The sequence below is a fragment of the Ahaetulla prasina genome, chromosome 13, assembly GCF_028640845.1.
Source record: "Ahaetulla prasina isolate Xishuangbanna chromosome 13, ASM2864084v1, whole genome shotgun sequence".
Lineage (NCBI taxonomy): Eukaryota > Metazoa > Chordata > Lepidosauria > Squamata > Colubridae > Ahaetulla > Ahaetulla prasina.
Window position 1 is genome coordinate 24,389,164 of NC_080551.1, and position 12,752 is coordinate 24,401,915.

General features: G+C 48.3%; 1 protein-coding gene across 1 annotated transcript; it reads right to left on the minus strand.

Annotated features, from left to right (window-relative positions):
* Positions 1–4,890: 4,890 nt before the first annotated feature.
* Positions 4,891–11,372, minus strand: CRABP1 (cellular retinoic acid binding protein 1). Its single transcript, XM_058156193.1, has 4 exons — positions 11,137–11,372; positions 10,232–10,410; positions 6,795–6,908; positions 4,891–5,250 (listed from the first exon to the last, which is right to left on the minus strand). The coding sequence occupies exons 1-4, from the start codon at positions 11,204–11,206 to the stop codon at positions 5,200–5,202; spliced, it is 414 nt and encodes a 137-aa protein (XP_058012176.1). The 5' UTR covers positions 11,207–11,372; the 3' UTR covers positions 4,891–5,199.
* Between the last annotated feature and the right edge of the window lie 1,380 nt (positions 11,373–12,752).

Sequence of the window (12,752 nt, forward strand, 5' to 3'; positions counted from 1 at the left end):
TGGGCTTCCTTGCACATGGGGTGCTGGTTTTTGCTTACACACACACACACACACACACACACACACAGACACTCACAGAGAGAGAGAAACACACACCCAGAAACACACCTAATTAGTCAGCCAGTCTCTCAGAACAGTCTCGGGATGGTCCAAGGCAACGGGAGAGGAGATACCTGCGGGAATTCTCTCGCACTATTGGAAAAAGGGAGCTTGGAGTTGGGGGGCAGGGGAATGACTCCCCAGGGAAGAAGACGGGGCACAGCAGTAGCAGCTCCTCCGAGCCAGAATCCAATAAGCAAAATCTCGAGTATGCCAGCAATAAACTTTTAACCTCCCCCCAAGCTCCCATCCCGGCCTTGTTAATAAGAGAGGTTGGGAAGGGGCTGCGGGGAGGGTCTCGGCAGGGCCATTGCGGAGTGCCCCACGCGGCTTGTGCGCGTCTTCCCTCTGCTCCGCTCTCAGAGTCATCTCCGGCGCTTCTGTCCCCCCCATTTCCTGGTGGGCTTCCAAAAACAAGAACGTCTCGCCCTGGTTTTCTTCCACAAATTTTACCCAAGATTTTCCTTGAGCAGGGCGGGAAAAATCAGGGCAGAATCCTTGCGGTTCCCAGGTCTGGGGTGGGGTGTGGGGGGGTATACAGAATCGCCTTCAAGTCTACTGAAATTCCAGACCTCCCTCTGGTGGGGGGTTCCCAATGTTGCTTTTCTCTCTTCCCCCCACCCCTCTCTGGTCCCCCTTATCCTGGTGTCTGACATCTAAGATCCAAGGTCCAATCCTGGCCTGTGCCAACAGCAACTCAAGGTGTTCCTTCTGATTTTAAAAATGGCTTTCGTATTCTGTAATGTGCTTCTTCTTCTTCCTCCTCCTCTTCTTTTCTTCTCCTCCTCCTCCTTTCTTCTTTTCTTCTCCTCTTCCTCCTTTCTTCTTCTTCTTCTCCTCACCCCATCCTCCTCAGCCTAATCATCCTCCCCCCCTTCTTCTTCTACCACTTAACTTCTCCTTTTTCTTCTTCTCTTTTTTCTCCTTTTTGCCACCTATTCATGTGATGATTTCTATACAGATGTTGTAAACTTGACTGTAGTGCAGTATGTCCATTAAACTATCAGGGCTACTTGTGTATCACTGTGGGTTGTCCTTCCTGATCGCTCCTGGTCAGCCACAAGTCTTCACTGCCGGGATCCGAAAAGTACGTAGTCAGATCTCTTTAATTCGGATGCGGCGCCTCTGGTGTGTGTGCAGAACTTTGGCACCAGCAACGATTCCCCTCCGGTTCAAAAGCTAAGATAGTTTTACAAAGGATGATGGTTGGTTCTGGTTTCTATGCTGCTGAGATAGAGGCTCATGTATTTCTTCAATGCGTTGACGTTGTTATAGTTATCCATGCTAACAGGTTCTGTTGTCCCGTCCCCCCCAAGGAGGTGGACAATGAGTAGACAATGAGTGCTAGGCTCCAGGTTCAGAAACCCACCTAGGACCATTCATGTCTCATAAAGCAAGTCTTCCAATATTTGAGGGGCTTCCCCAGAGAGGAGAAGGTCCAAGGCACCTGAGAGCCAGACAAGGAAGAATGGATGGAAACTGACCGAGCAGAAATTCAACCTAGAGATAAGGAGGAATTTTCTGACAGTGAGAACCATCAACCAGTGGAATAGAAGTTGTCTTCAGAAGTTGTGGGAGCTTCATCCCTGGAGGCTTTCAAGAAGAGACTGGACGGCCATCGCTCAGAAATGATGTAAGGTCTCCTGTTTGGGTGGTGGGGTTGGACTAGACTAGGGGTCTGCAAACTTGGCTCTTTTAAGACTTGTGGACTTCAACTCCCTCAGCCAGCAAAGCTGGGAATTGACTCTGGGAGTTGAAGTCCACAAGTCTTAAAAGAGCCAAGTTTGCAGACCCCTGGACTAGATGACCTCCAAGGTCCCTTCCAACTTCTGTTAATCTGTATTGTACTGTTGTCTCCAACCTTGGCACTTTTACAATTCGTGGACTTCAACTCCCAGCTCTGCACGAATCATAAAGTCGCCATGATCAGAGACCCCTGTCATAAAAAAAACCCAACACCCCTCCCCCCCTGAAGGTAGCCCAGCCCATGAAACACGGGGTCAAACCGATTTCATTTGGTCTTGCTGGAGCTATCCAAGGTCCTGCAGCTTCTACCTGATCATTTTACTTCCCTGCCCCCGTCGGGGGGGGGGGGTTGATTTTCCAGTGTTCCTGCCTTAGATATTCCAGACTTAAAATGGGCCACGTTTTGGTACAGCTTCCCTTTGTTCTTTTATGTTCACAACACTGGAGCGGTTGACCAATTTGGGGGATGTGCCATAAAGGTTATTTGTGTGGAGCGTGGATAAGTTACCTAAACTGGAATGGGGGGGGGGGGAATTCATGTTTTAAAAAGAAATTGGGTACATCTAGTCTAGTGAAAAGAAGGACCAGGGGAAACATGATAGCAGTCTTCCAATATTTGAGGGGCTGCCACAAAGAAGAGGGGCTCAAGCTATTCCCCAAAGAACCTGAAGGCAGGACAAGAAGCAACGGGTGGAAACTCATCAAGGAGAGAAGCAACCTAGAACTTCCTAACCATGACAACAGTTAATGGAAAGCTTGTTTCTAGAAGTCGTGGGTGCGCCCATCATTGGAAGTTTTGAGCAAGAGATCTGGCCACCATTTGTCTGAGATAATATAGAATCTCCTGCTTAAGCAGGAGGTTGGACTAGAAGACCTCCAAGGTCCCTTGCGACTCCGTCATTCTGTTAAAGGGCATTTGAGAGTGCCTGTCAAGGTTACTTCCGATTTGGAGAGGTTGAAAAGCCAGCAAAAATTCTCCTTATTTTTCTTCCTGTTCGGCTCACCGGCTGAAAGGATTTTAATAAGGACAGAATGGACTTGCCAGCAGGGTGTGTATGCGCTGAATGTCGATAGAGTTCATCCAGTGTGAAAGCAGCCCATAAACCACAGAGTGCTAACTCATGTGTGCACCAGGCACGATGTGAATCCAAGACCAATATTGTTTTGTTTGCATTGTGATAAAGAGAGTCAGGGATGTTTCCCCCCCCCCTCTCTGTGTCGATGTTGAATCCATTTGAAAATATTTCCAAATCCTTCTGCGCATTGTGTTTTTTTACCCCTTAAATACCAGCCTGGCAATTTTTTCCTTTCTTTTGGGAGCATGTGAAACAGTCATACAAAATCTGGCCCACTGTCCTTATCTCTTAATTAGGTCAGCTTCTGAATGGCGAGTTTGGAATGAACACACACACACACACACCATAAAATATAATTGCTGAGTTCCAAGTGTCCATAAAATTAACACAGCCTGAATGAATTCAGACTCAATTTAACAGGCCACTGCCTCGGTTGTGAACATGTGCCACACAACGGTGTCCCAAATTAGCCACGAAGGACTTCCCTTTTCATTAAGGATTGGGGTGGAAGGCAGATGAATTGTCCTAATGAGGGATTGTCACACAATTAAGGGAGCTGCCCCATCACTTCTGTATGAATGCTGCCTTTAAAAAACAAAAATCATTAAAAGGAAAATATTCGCTGAGCTTTCATTCTGTGGCCAAGATTCGGAGAGACCTTTGGGAACTTCCTCTGATTCAGAAAGAGTTTAATGGCGAACTGGATAGTTTCCATAAAAATTAAATAGTTGGTCAAGTGTTGTTGTTTTTTTTTCTCACCCATTCAAATGTCTGAAAGAGGCACAGGATCTGGGGGGCCCGTATTCCCCCAGAATCCTTGGGCTGGCACTACAGAGTTCCTAAAATAGTTTCCAGCTTGAAAATGACTACGTGATAGAAGCAGATAATGTGGGAAAATAATTGCATCAGTTAGATCGACTAGTTCGAAGGTTTTTGTCACGGTCTCTCCGTTTTTCCAGAATGTGATTCTCATCCGTGTGTTTCTCAGCCTGGAAAAGCGAAATCCTTCATTTGCAAATTTGTACCTTAAGGAAATGTCACGAGAGCATTGAAAATTGGGAGAAATGTTTCCTTAAGTTGCTGGTTTTCTACATTCAGGAAATTTTTGTATAAAAGGCTGTTCTGCACAAATGAACCTAATGGTTTTTTGTTGTTGTTGTTCTTTTTTTTTTTTGGAGTCCTTGGTGCTCTCTGAGCTTGATTGTTTTCTTGTGGACGTTTCATTTCCAAAGTAGGTAACATCATTGGTATTGGAAGGGAGCAGGGGGGGGTTTTCTAGCACTGATTATGTTCCCTAGTTGGGTCATGAAACGTCTGCAAGAAAACAACGAAGCTCAGAGAGCACCAAGGGCCCCTCGTTTCAGCCCTGAGCTACAAATATTCTCTTCCAATGATTCTTTCCAGATTAAGATCGACGTTCTCATTTGCAAAAATTAAATCTGGGGCAGAACTGCTCCAGTCATCTGGAAAACACACGGATGTGTATGATTTGAAAAGGGTTTCGAAAGGTATAACCAAAACGACAAGCCTGTGTTTTGCAGCTTGACCTGAAATACTCCCCAACTTAGATAGAAGCCATAATTAGGTAGTTAACTATGATGGGGGGGGCAGGAAACAACAACCCTGGTCTATGGGGAGTGATTTCCACTAATCTTTGTACAGCAACAAATTCCTTAAGTTAAAAAGAAAAAAATTGCGGCTTTGTACAATACACAGCACGGAGCGATTGCAGCTGGTTGGGAAAGCTGCTTTTTTTTTAAAAAAAAAAAACACCACCAGGTAAGGCACCTAACACAGCAAAGGTGTGAATTTGGAGGTTCTCCCCCTCCCATTGTGTCGTTTGACTGGCCTGGATGCATTTTAAAAAGTAAAAGAAACATCGATTTGCAAAGCATGGTGAACAAGAACCAAGGGGTTTAATCATCACTGCTCGGATCGTACAAATGTGAAGCTGTATAAATACCAGTGAGCAGCGGGGGAGGGGGAAATGAAGGGGGTGGGGGGGGGTTTTGTACCCACAAACACACGCACACGCAAAATCTATGGGGACCTGGATCTGCCATCTAAGCAAAACGGGGTGGGGGGGGAGGAGAATCTTGAGATAGGGCTGGTGAGCTGGGATTTGAAACGACATGTAGGATCACGCAGGAGCCAGCCCGTTAAAACAACACGTGAGGATGTTTACTCGGCAGGACTTGGGTTCACAACACCTGCTGTTGATCCTCCGGCTTTTCCCGCAAGGGGAGGGGGAAGGGAGGAGGGCAGGTTGGCCTTTTTTTCACTCTCGCGTGTAAATCCTCGTGCACACAACGTCATCGGCGCCAAAGGTCTGCAAAGGAGGGGGAAAAAAAGAGAACCTGAAACCAGGAGAAGGTTTTTCTGTTAAGTTTTTCGTACAGAAGACTGTGGTTTGTGGGGGGGGGTTTACGCTTTGCTGGTTTAGGAAGCCAAACACCCCAGCTTGGGGAGAAGCTGTTGAACTTTCCGTCCTACTTCACCTTCTGCGTTGTTTTTCATAAGGTTCAAAGAAGACATGCCTCAGTGATGGCTAACCTTTTCTGGACCGAGAGCCCAAAGCATGCACGTGTGGGTGCGCAAATGCACACGCGTGCAGCCGAACCCCTAAAATGCAATGTGCCATAGGTTCACCATCACGGCCTCATCTGGTCTCCTAATTCTTGGAAAGATGGGAGTTCTTGTGTTGCTGGGATGTACTTAGAATTTGGAAGACCTCCAAAGCACATGTCAGATTTTGCTGAGTCTGAACACCTTCAATTTCATCTACAAGTAGTCCTCAACTTAATACCAGTCGGTTTAGTGACCATTGCAACTTGCAACGGCACTGAAAAAGGTGACACTCGGCAACAGTTGCAGCCTCCCCATGGTCAAAATTCAGATACTTGGCAACCGACTCCTATTTTTGACGCTTGCAATGTCCCGGGGTCATGTGGTCACCTTTTGTGACCTGACAAGCAACCTCAAAAGGAGGAAACCAGATTCCCTTAACCGTGTGGCTAACTGAACAGCTGCTGTGATTCGCTTAACGACAGTCACTGCAAGAAAGGCCCTAACATGGGGCAAAAAGCACAACTGTCTCAATTAGCCACAGGAAATTCGGGTTCAGTTTTGGTTGTAAGTCAAGGACTACCTGTACTGCTTAGAGTTGGGTCTCGTGGTGCTTCTTCAGAAAAATGCAAGTTGGAGACCCCTGTGCGAGACGACTTTCAGATCGTGTGTTGGGAGTGTTTTGACCCTGTGGCGCTCGGTTTGGGAGAACGTTCATTGGTCTGCGTCCCACTGTATGACACGTGGACCTTTGGGTGGGTGTTGAGTGAGCTAGAGAAGGGAGGAGGAGAAGACCTGCTCTCGTACTGATCTTTTGAAAACTTTTCCTTTGGTGATAACCAATTTTGGAACTAACTCCCTCCTTCACCTCATCCGGGGCCAAGGGGCCTAGAGGCTCTTCTTCCCTTATGGAAAATGGTTAAAAATGTTCAGATGGAGATCGAAGTCTCTTTGCAATTTTCTCCCAGTGGAACGGATTTAAATGGCAGTGAGGGAGGGGTGGGAATTAAGAGGCCGAGTCCTTTCGTTTCCAATGCACCTTAAAAACAACAACAATAAGGGGGTAAACCTGAGAATTCAAGCCTTTTTAAGGATTCGGCTTTTCTATCCTGGGCTGAACCTTGTCACCGAATATCACAGAATGGAACCGTGAAAAGGCCAAGCTATAGCTGTGCTCAACCCAGCTTAAACTTAGGGGTTGTTGTTGGTGGTTGCTTTTTTAACATGCTACCCAAATATTGAGAGCAGCTCTTCTCTTGCGGAGGTGGTGGGAATTGCTCAGCCCACCTTAAAGCTCAAAACTCTTACCAAAATCAGCTCATCTCCAGCCAGTTCTCTTGTCCAGTACGTTTTGGGACCCTGGCCATCCAGAAGCGTTTGCTTGCAGTAAAGCTTGTTTTCATTCTCCCAAGTGGCTAAACTCTGCAAGAAAAGATTTGCCCCTCGCGGTCGACGGGAGGGGAGGTCAGGCGTTAGGACCGCAGTCGCAGCCAAGCAACAGGGAGAAAGCGCTGGCAGGAACCATCTCAACACCTCCAAAGGAGCTTCCACTTAAGGCTGAAGCTCTATAGCAAAGGTCTCCAACCCTGGCAACTTTAAGACTTGTGGATTTTAACTCCCAGAGTCCCTCAGCCAGCAAAGCTGGCTGAGGAACTCTGGGAGTTGAAGTCCACAAGTCTTAAAGTTGCCAAGATTGGAGAGCCCTGCTCTATAGAGAATCAAGGGTGGGGAAAAAATCTATTGGTCAGATCTTTGTGGTTGGGGAGATATTTCTGCATCTGACATTCCAGACCTCCCAGGATTGAGGCTTATAATTTTCTCCTGGAAACATCCCAGACAGACTTTTATCATTATTATTTTTTTAAAAAAAACTAATTTAATGCCAGATTTCATCAGACCAGATTAAGTGAACAAACCCAGCCAGGAAGAAAAGTTTGCCCTGTTGGATTCCTTTGGCTGGTGGTTCCATTTCGAGTTTTGGGAAAATTGCTGCTCCGGGCGTCTTAAAACAATTAAAGGTTTTTTGTTTTTTTAAATTGAATTGATCATTGGATCAAGCCACAACCCACATGAAATTGGGATATAATTCTTCTGATGGTTTCCAGGAACATAATTTACTCCTCTTCTGGCTTTTTTTTTGTTGTTGTTTGCACGCCACACCTTATTTAACTCTTTTATAATGCTGTTTGCAGCTTCCCCATTCACTCTCTTCCTCTAGGACCAGGGATGAAATGCTCCCGGTTCGGACCGGATCGTACGATCTGGTAGCGATGGGGGCAGGTAGTTCGGAGAACCGGTAGCAAAAATCCCTGCCCCCACCCTCTGCCCACGCCTCGCTGTTCCTCTTCTCTATCCCTGAAGTGCTCGGTGGTGATATAGCTGCAAACGGCCTTAAATGACTGCCACAGCACTTCAAAGGGCCGCACTACAGCTGATCAGAAGAAGGTAGACAGGGGCCTCTCAGTAAAAGGCAATTGGTAGACCGGGGCCTCTATTTTTAAAGAAAGTAGACCGGGGCCTCCCAAGTTTTGTATACTTTATTATTTTTATTATTTATTATTATTGACCATGCCCATTCAGTCACCTGACCACCAAACCACACCCACCAATTAAGCCACGCCCACAGAACCGGTAGGGAAAATTTTTAGATTTCACCCCTGACTAGGACCCCCAATAATTCCATTTAATCATGATCTTTCGCTCTAAACTGATGAAGAGACAAGACTGTGATACCCCATTCTCAGCCTGATCCCCGCCCTAAAGGACTAGTGTTTCTCAATTCTAACCACTTTGAAGATGGGTGGACTTCAACTCCCAGAATTCCCCAGTCAGCTCGAGTTTAACGTTCCATTTCCCCAACCACTTCCAAGAAGTGCACCTGTGTAGGTCAACAATTGCTATTCACTGCTACATAACTTCAGAAGAAAGCCAGTTTGCACAAGCGTTGAGATACTTCTCGGCTAGAAACTAGGAGATGATGAGTTCTAGTCCCACCTTAGGCACAAAGCCAACTGAGTGACTTTCAACCGGTGCCTCTGCCACCCTAGGAAGAAGAATGGAAGGGCTTCCAACCGCTTTCCAAAAATCTTTTGTCAAGGAACTTGTTCAGTCAATCATGAGGAGGTAATACTGACTCAAAGACACACATACACAATGCTGGATCATCATAAGAATAACAATACCCAAGTTGGAAGGGACCTTGGAGGTCTTCCAGCCCATCCCCCTGCTCAAGCAGGAGACCCGATACCGTTTCAGACAAACGGCTGTCCAATCTCTTCTGAGAACTTCAAAAACACACATTCTTCAGGATCCGATCTGGGTTGGTCAGCAGAATCCAAGTTTTTGTCTTCTGAGTTTTCGGACTTGTGCTAGAGCTCATCTCCAGAGAATGTCTCTAGTCTAGCAGGGTGTGTGCTAGGACACACTTAACACACACACTCTGCTAGGAGAACTTCCCTGAGGAGCCGAAAAGCTCAGAAGACAAAACCTGCGGTCCCGGTAACTGACCCACATCGGATCCTGCAACATCATCCTTAGACATTTGTTTGTATATTCGCTTCCATTCGTGAGCAATTCTTCCCTTTGCCAGCTGCCAAGAATGAGCGGCTGAGGTTCCCCTCCATATCTTTTCCCACAAACAGGAATTGGACATCCCTAAACATCTTCCCCAAAGCCAAATCAAACTTACTTCCTTTTTTTTTTTTTTAAAGAGGTCATCAATTGCCAAGCTGGGCAATTGATGCCAACCTGAAAGGAATTTCCGAAGTGCAAACATGATACGAGGGGGCATGTTGGATGAGGCCGGAGGGGAAATCCCCAAGCCAGGCCATTGGACGGGGATGTCCAGCGCCCGAATTCCCAGGATGCTTGATGACAGGAGAGCTACAGTGAAACCTTCCTGCCCAAAATCCTGATTCATCAGCCCGTCATGGAGAGCAAGTGGGTTGTTGGTTTTTTAGAAGATCCCCCAAAGGAGGAACTGAGAAAGGTTTTGTGGCTCTGGTTTGCCACAAAAGAAAAGCTTTTTCAAGAAAGTAATCCCCTGGTTTGTGGCTTGCGGGGAGAGCAAAATTCAGCTAGACTTCCCTATTTGGGGTGTGTGTGTCTGCATCTGTGTTTAAGGTGCACAAGAAAACATTTCTCTGCCTTTGCAGCCCCTTGGGAATCTTGCTCTATTTTACCACTGGATTATGGAGATTTTGCTACCTCCGAAGCTGAACAGGCAGCAAGGCTTAGTGTTGGACACCACAACTCATTCCACCAACTCTTCCCACCCCACCCCCCATGGGTTTTTGCATGGCGTGTTTCCAGCACAATTTTTTGGGGAGACACGCTACCAAATCAGCCATCTTGGCTACAAGAAGTTCTCCTAGAAGAGGGCAAATGGCCAAACCTTTCTGTGTTCTCAAGAAGTTCCAAGGAACTGTTCTACATCGGAGAACACTTTTTACTTTAGGATACCGATGTCCAAACTTGGCCACTTTGAAACTTGGGAGGCTTCAAACTCCCAGAATTCTGCAACGGTCCAGCAAGTCTGAAAGTGGCCGAGGTTGGACCCCTTTGGTTTAGGAGGAGCTTATTATCTCCAGGACCTTTGTCCTGTTCTCGGAATGTTCCCTTCCACCCCAAAACTCAGCCTTGGGAAGGAGGGGGAGGGGGAGGGGCAGAAGGAGAAGGAGAAACCCCGGGACCCCCTTCTCCCTTGAATGTCAAGCCTCGGGAGAAGACGGCCTGGAACGCCTTACCCTGCATTTCCTTCCATCTACCGTCTCCTCGTCAAAGCTCTCCCCTACTTTGAAGCTGATCTCCATGGTCCGGACGGTGGTGGAGGTCTTGATGTAGAACTGGTCCCCGTCCTGGCGGATCTCCACGTGGGGCTTCGAGGCTGCGGCCACCGCCACCTTCCGCAGCATGGCGTTCACTCCTGGGTAGACATGGGCGGGGGCCGTTAATAGGACAGGGATCCCTGTGGGCGCCTGGATGGACTGGCCTTACCTAAAGGTCCATTTTCCACGCAGGTTGCTCCCCCCACAGAAGACACCCACACCCACACCCAGCCCTGCTGTTGGGTGGGCAGGGGGACCGGGGACCTCAAGAGCTGCCCCAGTGACAAGTGGGGGGGGGAGCTAAGCAGGTGAAGTATACCTGCTCTCAAGTGCCCCCTCCCTTGGCCAGAGGAACCTGGGATGTGGGATCCCCTCCCCTTCATGTCTAAAACCTCTTTTTCGGGCTAGAGAAGTGGGGGAGCAATAGGGGTGCCACGGAAGAGCAGCGCTCCAAGCCCGGCCACCCTCGCTCCGAGCCCGCCTCCAGCCTCAAGGATACCCCGCGCCCCTCCAGAAAATCATCTGGCCTCGTTCTCACGCGCCTTGGACCCGCTTCTTCTGCCTCCTCCTCCCTACCAGCGCCAAGTGCGCTTCCTCTCCAAGAATCGGGTGGCTGCCTCCGTCCTCCTTCCCTCTCGCCCCGCTGACTCGCGAGTAAAGCAACACGGCTGGGGTGCGTGCGTGTGTGTAATTGGCCGGGGTTTCTTCCAGCCGCCGCCTTGATGCCTAGCGCCTTGAATAAGCCTTTGAAACCCGAGCCTTCCTCGCTCGCTCGCTCGCTCGCTCGCTCGCTCGCTCCCATCCATCCTTTTCCCGCGCCTTACCCAGGACTTTCAGGAGTTCGTCGAAATTCTCGCTGCTTTTCATCTTCCAGGTCCCGGCGAAGTTGGGCATGGCTGACGAAGGCGAGGCAGGACAGGACCAGGACCAGGACCAGGACAGGACGGGGCGGGACGAGAGGCGAACGAAGCAGCCGCGAAGCAAGGCGAGGCGACGCGCAGGAGCTCTGCCTCCGTCTGTCCCGCACCGCGAACTGGCCAAAGGACTCCTTTACACCTCCCTCCCTCTTCCTCCTCCCCCTATCCACCCATCCATCCATCCATCTGCCTCTTTTCTATCTCTGCTCCCCCCCCCTCGCTCGGGGCACACAAGCGACGCCTCCGACTCCCCAATCATCATCCATCACCCACCCACGCGCCCTGCCAGCAGCGCCCTCCTTCCTCGTTCCCATCCATCATCCCCTTCCCCTTCATCCTGCCAGGCAAGCCACCGACCGCCTGGGTCTTCCCCCAAAAGGGGATTCCCTGCCTTTCTTCGCAGCGCCCTCCCCCACTCCCCCCCCACCCCAATTGTACCTCGCTTTGCAGCTGGGAGGCAGCGGGAAGATTCATGGGCCGAGAAGGTGGCGATGACATGGGGAAGGGGGAGAAGCCCCCAAGCCCACTTGCTCCTTCTGCCGAGCGCTGGATGGTGCAGGGATGCTGGGAGTTTTTTTGTTTTGTTTTAAGGGGGGAGAGGGACATTTCCAAAATCCGAGAGAAGGAAGTGGGTTTTCCCAGGACCTTCCTTGCCGCTTAACCTTCCCTCCCTCCGTTCTATTGTGGATATTTAGGTTGAATATAGAACACAGAATAACAGAAAAAGGAGAATATTTGTAGCTCATTGCTGACATGAGGGGACCTTGGTACCCTTTGAGCTGGGTTGTTTTCTTGCAGACGTTTCATGACCCAACTAAGTAACATCATCATTGCTAATAAGGAGTACTGTTTGCTGTCAGTTAATAATCTGGTGTCTAACAGAGATGGAAGGAACTTTGGAGGTTTTCTAGTCCAACCCCATCTCAAGCAGGACACCCTATACCATTTCAGGCAAATGGTTATCTAATCTCTTCTTAAAAGCTTCCAGTGATGGAGCATTCACAACTTCTGGAGGCAAGTTGTTCCACCGGTTAATGGTTCTAACTGTCAGGAAATTTCTCCTTAATTCTAGGTTGCTTCTCTCCTTGATAAGTCTCCATTCATTGCTTCTTGTCCTGCTTTCCGGGCAGGGGTGAAATCCAGCAGCTTCTGACCGAGAACCGGTAGCGGAAATTTTGAGCAGTTCGGAGAACCAGCAAATGCCACCTCTGGCTGGCCCCAGGAGTGGGGTGGGAATGGAGATTTTTCAGTATTCTTATTTATTTATTTATTTATTTATTTATTTGATTTCTATACCGCCCTTCTCCCGAAGGACTCAGGGCGGTGTACAGGCAAGAATAAAACAGACGGTACAATATACAAATTTAAAATGCAGTTAAAAAACTTATTTTAAGATTAGCCTGAGAAGTAAAATATATAATAAGCTAAAAAAACCCATTTAAAATTAATTACTAAGAATTTAAAAATTTGTTAAAATCAATTTAAGCCAGCCCCGCGCGAATAAAAAGATGGGTCTTCAGTTC